Source organism: Chiloscyllium plagiosum, chromosome 37 (assembly GCF_004010195.1).
Source record: "Chiloscyllium plagiosum isolate BGI_BamShark_2017 chromosome 37, ASM401019v2, whole genome shotgun sequence".
Taxonomy (NCBI): Eukaryota; Metazoa; Chordata; class Chondrichthyes; order Orectolobiformes; family Hemiscylliidae; genus Chiloscyllium; species Chiloscyllium plagiosum.
In genome coordinates, this window is record NC_057746.1 from 12,953,602 (window position 1) to 12,966,902 (window position 13,301).

General features: G+C 44.9%; 1 protein-coding gene across 1 annotated transcript in view; it reads left to right on the forward strand.

Moving 5' to 3' along the window:
* Nucleotides 1-5,052: 5,052 nt before the first annotated feature.
* Nucleotides 5,053-13,301, forward strand: part of LOC122541307 (patr class I histocompatibility antigen, B-2 alpha chain-like) — an 11,997-nt gene continuing 3,748 nt past the window's right edge. Inside the window, exons 1-2 of the mRNA XM_043677938.1 lie at nt 5,053-5,352; nt 5,470-5,747. Of these exons, the coding sequence (XP_043533873.1) occupies nt 5,130-5,352; nt 5,470-5,747 (501 nt within the window). The 5' untranslated portion in view covers nt 5,053-5,129. The remainder of the gene's footprint in view (nt 5,353-5,469; nt 5,748-13,301) is intronic.

Sequence of the window (13,301 nt, forward strand, 5' to 3'; positions counted from 1 at the left end):
ACTCAGACCCATCCCCCTATCCTATCACCGTGTATTTCCCAAGGCATGGCTAGTCCACCTAATCTGCACAACTTTGGACGGTGGGGGGAAACTGGAGCACTCAGAGGAAAGCCACGCTGATACGGGGAGAATGTGTAAACTCCACGCAGACAGTTGCCCGAGGTTGGAATCTAACCCGGGTCCAGGTGGTGCTATGAGGCAGCAGTGCTAACACTTGACCCACCATGCTGCCCTACAGCCTGGAAACAAAGACTTCAGTCCAACTTGTCCACACCAACAAGATATCCTAGATTGATCTCGTCCCATTTACCAGCATTTGGCCCATTATCTCTCCAAAATCTTCCTGCTCAGGTACTCACCCAGATGCATGTTAAATATTGTAATTGTACCAGCCTCCACCACCTCCTCTGGCAGCTCTGCGTGAACACGTTGCCCCTAAGGTTCCTTTTAAATGTTGCCCCTCTCACCTTAAACCTCTGCCCTCTAGGTTTGGACTCCCCTACCTGGCAAAAAGACCTTGGCTATTCACATTACCCATGCCCCTTATAATTTTATAAATATTTATTAGGTCATCCCTTAGCCTCTGAATGCTCCGGGGAAAACTGTCCATCCCCATTAAGTCTCTCCCTGGAGCTTAAACCCTCCGACCCTCGCAACATTCTCGTAAATCTTTTCTGATCCCGTTCAAGTTTCACAACATCCTTCTGATAGGAAGGAGACCAGAACTGATGCACTATTCTCAAAGTGGCCTAACCAATGTCCTGTACAGTCACACATGACATCCCCCGAACTCCCATATTCAATGCACTAACCAGTGAAGGCACGCATGTCAAATGGTCTGCAGTACCCTGTCTCCCTGTGACTCCACTTTCAAGGAACTATGCATCTGCACCCCTCGGTCTCTTCATTTGGCAACACTCCCTAAGGCCCTACCTTCATTAACTACTGCCTTGGTTTGCCTTAGCAAAGTGCAACACTTCATATTTATCTAAATTAAACTCCATCTGCCACTCCTCGGCCCATTAGCCCATCTGATCACGGTACCATTGTAGTCTGAGTTAACCTTCTTCACTGCGCTCAGCACCATCTATTTTGGTGTTATCTATAAAGTTACTAACCATACTTCCTGTATTCACATTCAAATCATTTATATCAGTGACGAAAAGCAGTGAATCCAACATCTATCCTTGTGGCACTCTGCTGGTCAAAGGCACCCAGTCTGAAAAGCAACTCTCCATCACCGCAACTCTCCATGTCCTGGATGGTGTCAAGCTTCTTGACTGTTTGAGCATGCCCCCCTCCAGTTAAGTGGAGAGTATTCCATCACACTCCTGATTTCTGCCTGGTAGGTGGTGGACAGGCTTTGGGGAGTCAGGAGGGAGTTACTTGCTACACTATTCCCAACCTCTGACCTGCCCTTTTAGCCATTGTAATCATATAATGTGCCTGGCTAGTTTCTAGCCAATGATAACTCCCAGGATGTTGATAATGGGAAGTCCAGTGATGGCAATACTATTCAATCTCAAGGAACGATGGTTAGATTGTCTCTTGTTGGTGATGGTCATAGCCTGGCGTTTGTATAGCGTAAATGTTACTTGTCACTTGTCAACCCAAACCTGAATATTGTCCAGGTCTTGTTGCATTTGGACATGGACTTCTTCAGTGTCTGAGGAGTCACGAATGGTGCTGAACATTGTGCAATCATTGGTGAATATTCCCACAACTGATGGAGGGAAGGTCATTGATAAAGCACCTGAAGATGATTGGGCCTAGGGCAAGGATTCATGCCGAGATGTCCTGGAGCTGAGATGACTGCCCTCCAACAACCACAACCATCCTCCTATGTGCCAGGTCTAACTCCAACTATCCCCCCTCCCCCCGAAGTCACTCTCACCTCATCTGTGGAACTTAGCTCTTTGTCTATGTTCGAACCAAGGCTGTATTGAGGTCAGGAGCTGAGTGACCCTGGCAGAGCCCAAACTGGGTGCCACTGAGAAAGGTATTGCTGAGCAGGAGCTGCTCGATAGCACTTTGATGACACCTTCCATCACTTTACAAATGATTGAGAGTAGACTGATGGGACGGTAATTTGCTGGGTGAGATTTGTCCTGCCTTTTATTCTCAGGACACTCTTTTGCACGTTTACACCTTGTTGGGTAGATGCCAGTGTTGTAGCTTGGCTAGGGGAGCAGCAAGTTCTGCAGCACAAGTCTTCAGTACTATTGCTGTAACATTGTAAGGACAAATAGCCTTGCAGTATCCAGCCTTCAAGCATTCATTGATATTATATGGAGTGGATTGAATTGGCTGAAGACAGCCAGTGATGCTTGGGACCAAAGAGGAGTCCAAGATGGATCATCCACTCAACACTTCTGGCTAAAATTTTCTGCTAATGCTTCAGCCTTTTCTTTTGTGCTGATATATTGGACTCTTCCATCATTAAGAATGGGGAATTTTGTGGAGCATTCTCCACCAGTGAGTTGTCTAATTTTCCATCACCATTCACGCTTAGACCTGATCTATTGGTTGTGGGATTACATATCTCTGTTGATCTCTTGCTACTTATGCTGTTTGGTGTGCACGTTGTCCTGTTTGGTAGCTTCACCACATTGACACCTCATTTTCAGGTAAGCCTAATACTGCTCCTTGCAAGCCCTCCTGCACTCTCCATTGAACCAGGGTTGATCTCCTGACTTGATGATGTGCCAGGCCATGGGTTTGCAGATTGTGTTGAAGTACAATTCGTTTGCTGTTGATGGACCACAGCACCTCAGACTTGAGCTGCCAAATCTGTCCATTTAGCATGGTGAGAGTGTCACACAACATGCTGGAGGTTATGAAGGCAGGACTTCATCTCCATAAAGACCATGTGGTGGTCACTCGTATCAATACTGACATGGACAGATGTATCTGCTGCTGGCAGATTGATGAGGAGGAGGTCAAGTATGTTCTTCCCTCATGTTGGTTTTCTCACCACCCAGTCTAGCAGCTATGTCGTTTAGGACCCAACCAGCTCAATCAGTAGTACTGCTACCGAGCCACTCTTGTTGGTGGACACTGAAATCTCCCACCCAGAATACATTCTGTGCCCTTGCCACCCTCAAGCTTCCTCCAAGTGTTGTTCAACATAGAGTCATAGAAATGTACAGCATGGAAACAGACCCTTCAGTCCAGCCCGTCCGTGCTTACATATCCATGCGCCTCATAATTTGGAAACCTCTATAAGGTCATCCCTCGGCCTCCGACGCTCATGGGGGACTGCTGATTCATTAGCCAAGGGAGGATGGTCCACGGTAATCAGCAGGTGGTTTTCTTACCATATTTAACCTGAAGACATAAGACTTCATGGTGTCCAGAGCTGATGTTGGAGACTCCTTTTGCAACTCTCTCCCAACTATAAACCATCGTGCTGCTACCTCTGCTGGGTCTGTCCTGCCGTTGAGACAGGACATATCCACTGATGGCGATGGTGGTGTCTGGGACATTGTCAGTAAGTTATGATTCCATGAGGCTGTTGCTTGCTTAGTCTGTGAGACAACTCTCCTGATTTTGGCACTATCCACCGATGTTCATGAGGAGGTCTTTGCAGGGTCAACAGAGCTGCTTCTGCAGTTGTTGTTGCCGGTGCCTACGTCAATGCCAGATGGTCTATCCAGTTCCATTTCTTCTTGAGACTTCATTGCGATTGTTACACGGAGTGGCTTGCTCTGCCATTTCAGAGGGAAGTTGGAGTCACCAGGTGGGGATGGCTGGTTTTTGTACCTGAAGAACATTAATGAGCCAGATGGGTTTTCTGACAATCAACAATGGCTTCATGGTGATCAGTCATTTCTTAATTCCAGGTATTTTTATTAAATTCAAATTCCATTATCTGCCACAGGAAGGTTTGAACCTGAGTCCTGAGAACATCAGCTGAATTTCTGGATTACCAGTCTCTAGTGATAGTACCACTGCCATCACCTCCCCATCACCTCTTGAATATCCCTTCCCCAATGATTGTAATTTAACCAAGTTCCTCTCCCCCTTCCACTTCCTGGTTTACAGCTAAGACTCAACTGGTTTTGTACTCTCTGTAGTGAAGGCAACAGGAAATTATGTCTTTATTTCATTCACCATTTTCTTATTAATTTCCCATTTCACTCTTGAGAGGACCAGCACTAACTTTACATAATCTTTCTATTTTTAATACCTGTAATAAATTGCTGTCCATTTTCACATATGTAGCTAGCTGCTTTTCATTCATTATTTTCTTTCTAAATGATTAATCTTTGAACCGTTCTCTGCTGCTCCTTAGACTCTGTTCAACCATCTGATCTGCCATTCACCTTTAAGTAATTCTGTGCTTTTTCCTTGACTTTGATGCTTTCATTAGCTTCTTTTGTTAACCACAGTACTCCCCTTAAAATGTTTCTTTATATTTGTGTTTGCTGCTTTCTATATGTACCTTTGCTCTGAGGTTCATGATTTATCCTGTCACATTACACAATTCGAAGCCTAACATAACCTGTTCTCTGTTGGTTCCTAAATGTGCTTCTCGAAAGAAAAACTTGCTCAAAAGCAAACTATGACCTGTTCATCCAACCTACCAGTGTCAATCTTATTTTTCCACTTGCTATGTAAATTAAATTGACTACAATTATCATTGTATTGTCACAGCAATCAGCATTTCTTCTTGTAAGTTCACTGTTTACTGTTCATGGAACTAGGGACCACTGCTACAAATAATTCATTCCCCCTACTATCCCTCACTTCCACCTGATCTGATATTCAACGTCTCAATGTCTGAAACCAAGATCATTTGTAACTATTGCACATGTACCATCTTTGATTAACTGTGTCATCCCTCACCATTACCAAACTTCTGATTCTTTTAGAGGTCATCTGTCCCTGAAATGTTATGACCCAAATCAGTGACACTGATCCCAATTTATATCTAATATTAGATCCCCTTTTCCTTCTGATCAGAATGTGACACTCATCCACCATTTCTAAATGATATAACATTCCCCCCTCCCTCTGATCAGATTCTGATTATCTATTAATGATTGATTACTGACCCCTGTTGGTCACTCACAGGAATTCATATTTTCCAATGGACCCGTTCAGCTGAGGTCAGTGATGACGGCTCCATGAAGAGATGGATGAGTTTTGGATTTGATGGAAAGGATTACATTAGTTTAGAACCAGACAGAATGAGGTGGGTTGCAGCAAATCACTTTGCAGTGCAAACGAAAGAGAAATGGGATTCGGATCAAGCCTGGAACAACTACTGGGAATCATATCTGCAAGAAAGTTACATTGAATATTTGAATAAGTATTTGCAAGCAGGAAAGGAATATTTCTCAAGGAAAGGTATGTATTTCTGTTTTTATGCCATGTTCTGATCTAACCTCACTGATCTATGAAACCGCTCTCCCATTCCATTCAGTGTCTGTCTGTTGTTTGTGGTTTCACCCTTTCCCATCACAGTTCAGCCTGAAGTGTTCATCTCCAGGAGGGAGCCCAATGGTCAGGACAAGCCACTCACTCTCTCCTGCCTGGTCACTGGGTTTGATCCTGTAGACATCGAGGTGACCTGGCTACGGAATGGAGAGGTCATGTCTGAGACCCAATCCTCGGGGTTCTACCGAACCATTATGGGACCCATCAGATCCAGAAAGAGATTGAGATCAATGCTGGGGATGAGGATCAATACTCCTGTCAAATTGAACACAGCAGCCTGGCAGAGGCCCAGCTCTATCAGTGGGGTAAGGGACTGTCCTCAATGATATTTAAATATTGATTCCCCGCACTGCACATTTATTGGTGGTAAATTTGCTGCCACCAATCATTCTGACTGGTGTTCATCAACAAGACTGATTTCCAGTGCCACTTCATCTTAGGCAGTGCTGGAGTCTCAATGGACAATCAGTCAGTTCATTACAGAATATTTCATAACTAATTATACCATACAGCAAATGCAGCATGATCTCCCATGAGACAGCAGACACAGCCTAAGATGAAGCACACAATACTGTTCTTCCAACATTCTCACATTATGGATAGACCTCACCTTGTGATCTCAGATTCCACTCTCAGCTCACATTGTAACTGCTGTACACAACAAGTAGTGTGTATCTGTATGTTGATATGTTTGTGTGTACATGTTACTGAGTAAGTATGCATCTGTGTATGGACATGTTTGTGTGGTCTGTGTGTGGACGTGTCAGTGTGTATGCAATTCTCTGTGTGTCCATGTATTTGTGAGTGGATATGACTGTTGTGTCTGTGCCTGGGTGTGTCTATGTATGTGTGTGATGAGGGTAAGTGTATCTATGTGTGTTGGAGTGCATCTGTCTGTCTGTGTGTGTATGTAGGTGTGTCATTGTGTAGGTGTGCACTTTTGTGGGAGTGGTCTGTGTGGGTGTGCCCATTAATGATGTGCGTGTTTCTATGCAAGGGCATGTTTGTGTGAGTGTGTGAGTGTGTATGGATGGAAATGCCTACACATGGACCAGTCTGCATGATAGTAGAACATCCACAGACTTAGTGTGGGGCATGTTTCCACATTTCTGCTGCCTGATTTATGCCATGGTTTTCCCTCTTTTTAACCATAGCTAAAACATGCAGCTCTCTTGTTCCAGATTCTGCAACTAGAGAAAATAGGTTTGCTGTAAATAAGCTATCACCTCCCTGTAAACACTTTGATCAGCTCATCTTTCATCCTGCTTATCATGTGAAAACACATGGCTGATCGATATGATCTGTCCTTAGACTGTATTCTTGACCAGACCAGACCACCTTAAAATGTTTTAAGAAGGTATCCCAGACCCTAACGTTTTTAGTTGTTTTGGTAGATGTAAGGTGGATATCCCAGGAGTGATGCAATTGGTCAAACCATGCAACTTTAAACAAAACAGAGTTTATTTGCAGAGTACCAAATATATGGAAACAAGCCCTTCAGTCCAACTCGTCCATGCTGACCAGATATCCTAACCCAATCTAGTCCCACCTGCCAGCACCCGGCCTATATCCCTCCAAACCCTTCCTATTCATATACCCATCCAAATGCCTCGTAAATGTTGCAATTGTACCAGCCTCCACCACTTCTTCTGGCAGCTCATTCCATACACGTACCACCCTCTGTGTGAAAAAGTTGCCCTTGAGGTCTCTTTTATATCTTTCCCCTCTCACCCTAAACCTATGCCCTCTAGTTCTGGACTCCACCAACCCACAGAAAAACCTTTTGTATTTACCCTATCCATGCCCCTCATGATTTTATAAACCTCTGTAAGGTCACCCCCCCCCCAGCCTCTAACACTCCAAGGAAAACAGCCCTAGTCTATTCAACCTCTCCCGATAGCTCAAATGCTCCAGCCCTGGCAACATCCTTGTAACTCTTTTCTGAACCCTTTCAAGTTTCACAGTATCCTTCTGATAGGAAGGAAACCAGAATTGCATGAAATATTCCAAAAGTGACCTTACCAATGTCCTGTACAGCCGCAACATGGCCTCCCAACTCCTGTACCCAATACTCTAACCAATAGAGGAAACGCCTACCAAACGCCTTCTTCACTATTCTATCTGCCTGTGACTCTACTTTCAAGGAGCTACAAACCTGCACTCCAAGGTTTATTTGTTCAGCAACACCCCCAAGGACCTTACTATTCAGTGTATAGTCCTACTAAAATTTGCTTTCCCAAAATGTAGCACCTCGTATTTATCTAAATTAAACTCCATCTACCACTCCTCAGCTCATTGGTCCATCTGATCAAGATCCTGTTGTAATCTGAGGTAACCCTCTTCGCTGTCCAATACACCTAACCTGCACATCTTTGGACTGTATGAGGAAGCCGGAGCACCTGGACAAAACCCACGCAGACACAGGGAGAACGTGCAAACTCCCCACAGCCTGAGGCTGGAGTTGAACCTGGGTCCCTGGCGCTGCAAGACAGCAGTGCTAACTGCTGAGCCCCCGTGTCGCCCATTTGCAACACTCCTACTTCAATTCCTGTGACAATCTAGAGTCTGTTATAACCCAGGCATGTGTCATTTGATCACTCTTTTCTAATTTACCTACTAGTTTGAACTTGGCTTTTCATTTTGGTTTCTTAATTTAAAAAATGTAAACCCATAGTATTTGCGAAGTGATGAAGCTAAAAGGATTAAATAATGAAAACATATAAATATGCTGGTGTTGCTTAAAATCTTTAGGATTATGGGGTGACCTCTGAAATAACTCCACAGAAGCCGATATCTTTTAACCAAGTCACCCTTTATTGACACATGGAAAGTCCTTGACACTAGTCCAGCTCCCTCAGAGACAACTCTCAGTGTGTCAGAGTAGAACATAGAACATAGAACAATACAGCACAGAACAGGCCCTTCGGCCCACGATGTTGTGCCGAACATTTGTCCTAGCTTAAGCACCCATCCATGTACCTATCCAATTGCCGCTTAAAGGTCACCAAAGATTCTCACTCTACCACTCCCACAGGCAGCGCATACCATGCCCCCACCACTCTCTGGGTAAAGAACCCACCCCTGACATCTCCCCTATACCTTCCACCCTTCACCTTAAATTTATGTCCCCTTGTAAAACTCTGTTGCACCCGGGGAAAACGTTTCTGACTGTCTACTCTATCTATTCCTCTGATCATCTTATAAACCTCGATCAAGTCACCCCTCATCCTTCGCCGTTCCAACGAGAAAAGGCCGAGAACTCTCAACCGATCCTCGTACGACTTCCTCTCCATTCCAGGCAACATCCTGGTAAATCTTCTCTGCACCCTCTCCAAAGCTTCCACATCTTTCCTAAAGTGAGGCGACCAGAACTGCACACAGTACTCCAACTGTGGCCTAACCAAAGTCCTGTACAGCTGCAACATCACTTCACGACTCTTGAATTCAATCCCTCTGCTAATGAACGATAATACTCCATAGGCCTTCTTACAAACTCTATCCACCTGAGTGGCAACCTTCAAAGATCGATGTACATAGACCCCAAGATCCCTCTGTTCCTCCACCTGACTAAGAACACTACCATTAACCCTGTATTCCGCATACTTATTTGTTCTTCCAAAATGGACAACCTCACACTTGGCAGGGTTGAACTCCATCTGCCACTCCGCAGCCCAGCTCTGCATCATATCTAAGTCCCTCTGCAGCCGACAACAGCCCTCCTCACTGTCCACAACTCCACCTATCTTCGTATCATCTGCAAATTTACTGACCCACCCTTCGACTCCCTCATCTAAGTCATTAATAAAAATTACAAACAGCAGAGGACCCAGAACTGATCCCTGCGGAACTCCACTTGTAACTGGGCTCCAGGCTGAATATTTACCATCTACCACCACTCTCTGCCTTCGACCGGTTAGCCAGTTTTCTATCCAATTGGCCAAATTTCCCTCTATCCCATGCCTCCTGACTTTCCGCATAAGCCTACCATGGGGAACCTTATCAAATGCCTTACTGAAATCCATGTACACTACATCCACTGCTCTTCCCTCATCCACATGCTTGGTCACCTCCTCGAAGAATTCAATAAGACTTGTAAGGCAAGACCTACCCTTCACAAATCCGTGCTGGCTGTCCCTAATCAAGCAGTGTCTTTCCAGATACTCATAAATCCTATCCCTCAGTACCCTTTCCATTACTTTGCCTACCACAGAAGTAAGACTAACAGGCCTGTAATTCCCGGGGTTATCCCTATTCCCTTTTTTGAACAGGGGCACAACATTCGCCACTCTCCAGTCCCCTGGTACCACCCCCGTTGACAGTGAAATGTCTGACATTCCTCGTTATCTGTCAGCCAGAGGTCCCTGATTGGACCAGATAAATAGCCCCAATCTGGGAACTCATATTCTATGATATCCACCTGGCTGACCTCATTGCTATCACAATATCCCTCCCCCTTTGAGTCTGAAGTCATAGGTTGACCTTTTCTCTTAGGGAGCCTCCTGGGGCATTTTAGCACTGCATCAAGTCCTTCCTCGAAACTCGGTGTGCAGTGTAGGCAGTATGTAACGCACGGGAGCTTGGCTTTTATGAGAGAAACTCCTCGGAAGGAACTCAGTCTCTTTTTCCGCAAGCAAAGACATTGATGCGGCTACATCCTCCATGTCCATCTCAGATTCAGAATCTCGTGATGGGGAAGGTGAACCCATGGGTTCAGAGCCTTTCCAACTGTTCTGTGGAACTGAGCATGGTTTGTTCCCATGCCGTTTGCGGATTTGCGGGCTTTCATATGTCATCATTCTTGTTCAGGACCGTCGCACTGACTGAGTTCCAGATGTGGGGAACTGCTGACGGTAATTTTTGTTCTTTTTAGCACTCTGGGCACTGGCCCATTAGTGTGGCTATGTCTGTATCCAAGCCTGGTCACCAGACATATCCTCTCACGAACATCTTCATTTTGGAGACCACTGGATGACTCTGGTAGAGTTCAGCCAGTATCTGGTAGTGACCATTGCTCAGGATAATCACTCTTGCTGTCCTCTACTGTGAGCTGGTCGCTCTGGGTCCAAAAAGGTTTCAATTCTGGTTGTGATTGCCCTTTCATTTCTCCCATCACCACCAGCTGTTTTAGTTTTGCCAGGACTGGATCTCTCTGCACCCAAAGTCTGATATTGTCAGCTGTGCCTGGAAGTGTGTATACAAAATTTAAGACCACCACAGGCTTTTCCATTGATGGTACCAGCGATTGTATATCTGCTGGTGGGAAGCAGCTCAATATATCTGTAATCACTACTTGGCCTCCAGGACGGTGTTCCAACTTGTAATTAGAGGCACTTAGTATTAGAAGCTAATGCTGAATTTGGCCTGAAGCTATGTGTGGTACTGCCTTGTCCTCTTCAACCAGACCTCGTAGAGTTTTATGGTCCATTATTATCACAAATTTCTATCAATAAAGATATTGGTTGAACTTCCTGACTCCAAATATGACTGCCAATCCTTCTTTGTCTGTCTGGCATATTTACGCTCAGCATTAGCCAAAGTCCTGGATGCATACGCGATTGGGCATTCCTCTCCATTGGGCCACCTATGAGCTAATACCACCCCGCTTTTGTACATTGCATGTCAACACCAGATCCGCCTGAGCTCATAGTGTGCCAGCATTTTAGAAGAGGATTGCCATTTTGTCACTTCACTGAAAGCTTTGATTTGACTTTGTGACCATCTCCAAGGCTGACCCTTTTTTAGGAGATGGTGCAAAGCTGGCAGGATGTGGTTTAGGTTATGTATGAACTTTCCATAATAATTTACCAGCCCAAGAAATAACCTAAGCTTCTGGACGTAAATGGAAGCCGGAGCACTTTTAATCAGAGTAATCGAGTAATACAACACGGAAACGGACCCTTCAATCCAACTAGTCCACACCATCCATGTTCCCAAAATAAACCAGTCCCACCTGCCTGTGTTTGGCTCATAGCCCTCTAAACCTTTCCTATTTGTGTACTTATCCAAATGTCTTTGCATCCACTGCTTCCTCTGGCATTTCATTCCACACACAAACCACCCTGTAAAAAGAAATTGCCCCTCATGTCCTTTTTAAATCTTTCGCTTCTCACCTTAAAAATATATCCCCCATGTAGGGAAAAGACCTTTGCTATTCATCTTATCAATGCCCCTCATGATTTTATAACCTTCTATAAGGTCACCCCTCAATCTCACATGCTCCAGTGAAAACAGTCTCAGCCAATCTTGCATAGTTTTATAACTCAAATCCTTCATTCCTGGCAACACCCTGGGAAATCTTTTCTGATCTTTTTTCAGTTTCGTAATCTCCTTCCTATAACAGGGTGATTAGAACCTGTGCACAATATCCAGCAGAGACCAAACCAGCTCCCTATGTGTCTATGTTAACTACCTGTACAATCTCAACATGGTGTCCCAACTCAAATGTTGAGCCAATTTTGGTAAATCTCTCTCAGTCAATTTTGCTCAATCAAGCTTAGGCCTGAGTCTTTTAGTACAATAACTGGTAACGGAACCAGTTGCTTATTTGAAGAGACCAGAACAGAAGTTGTACCCCTAATCTGTAAAGGTTCCCTACAAAAGGATTTTAGCCCAGTTGAAGTTTTGTGCAAACTTAAGGGTTGGAGTCCAGAGCAAGTTTAGTTAAAGACTGCTTTTGTGCCCACTCACACAGTCCCGCCTGTATTGACATCCATTAGAACTGGGTGACCATATACCCAGATATTGATTTTGATTGGTTCTGATTTGGATGTTCCAAACAGGATGGACTCACCAGGCTGTGCCCTCTCCTGGATGCCAGCCTATGATTTCTCTGACTGAATTTATGTCTGGTAGGACTCTCTTGCTTTTGAGTCCACATACTGGCTTGCCGACTCGGATCCTGAAAAAATGTCTAACCATTCGGCCAAGGCTTAGCTTTATTTTGGCGCTTTGCTGTGGGCTGACCGAGATCCCTCCAATCAGGATATGTCCTGAATGTGGCTATTCAATTGACTGCACTGAAGTGGTGTTCCCAAGCTCAGTTTTACTCTGCAATTCATATGCTCCACTTGCCATATTTTCCAATGATAAAGCCAGTGATCGGGCCTGTTTGAAGTCCAGTTGGGCTTTAGCCAGTAGGTGCTTTTGTATAGTTACATCATTCATACCACACACCAAATGATATCTAAGCATCTCGTTAAGGGATAAACCAAAGTCACATGCCTCTGCTCGTCACTTTAACCTTGTCAAAAATCCTGACATGATTAGATTACTTTACATTTAGATTAGATTAGATTAGATTACTTTACAGTGTGGAAACAGGCCCTTCGGCCCAACAAGTCCACACCGACCCGCCGAAGCGCAACCCACCCATACCCCTACATTTACCCCTTACCTAACACTACGGACAATTTAACATGGCCAATTCACCTGACCTGCACATCTTTGGACTGTGGGAGGAAACCGGAGCACCCGGAGGAAACCCACGCAGACACGGGGAGAATGTGCAAACTCCACACAGTCAGTCGCCTGAGGCGGGAATTGAACCCGGGTCCCCAGCGCTGCGAGGCAGCAGTGCTAACCACTGTGCCACCGTGCCGCGCACCATGGATTCCCCGGTTCTTGAATTGCTAAGTAAAACTGATAGCATCTCAGAAACATAAATGATTTGGATGCAAGCATAAGCGGTACGGTTAGTAAGTTTGCAGATGACACCAAATTTGGAAGTGTAGTGGACAGCGAAGAGGGTTACCTCAGATTACAACAGGATCTTGACCAGATGGGCCAATGGGCTGAGAAGTGGCAGATGAAGTTTAATTCAGATAAATGCGAGGTGCTGCATTTTGGGAAAGCAAATCTTA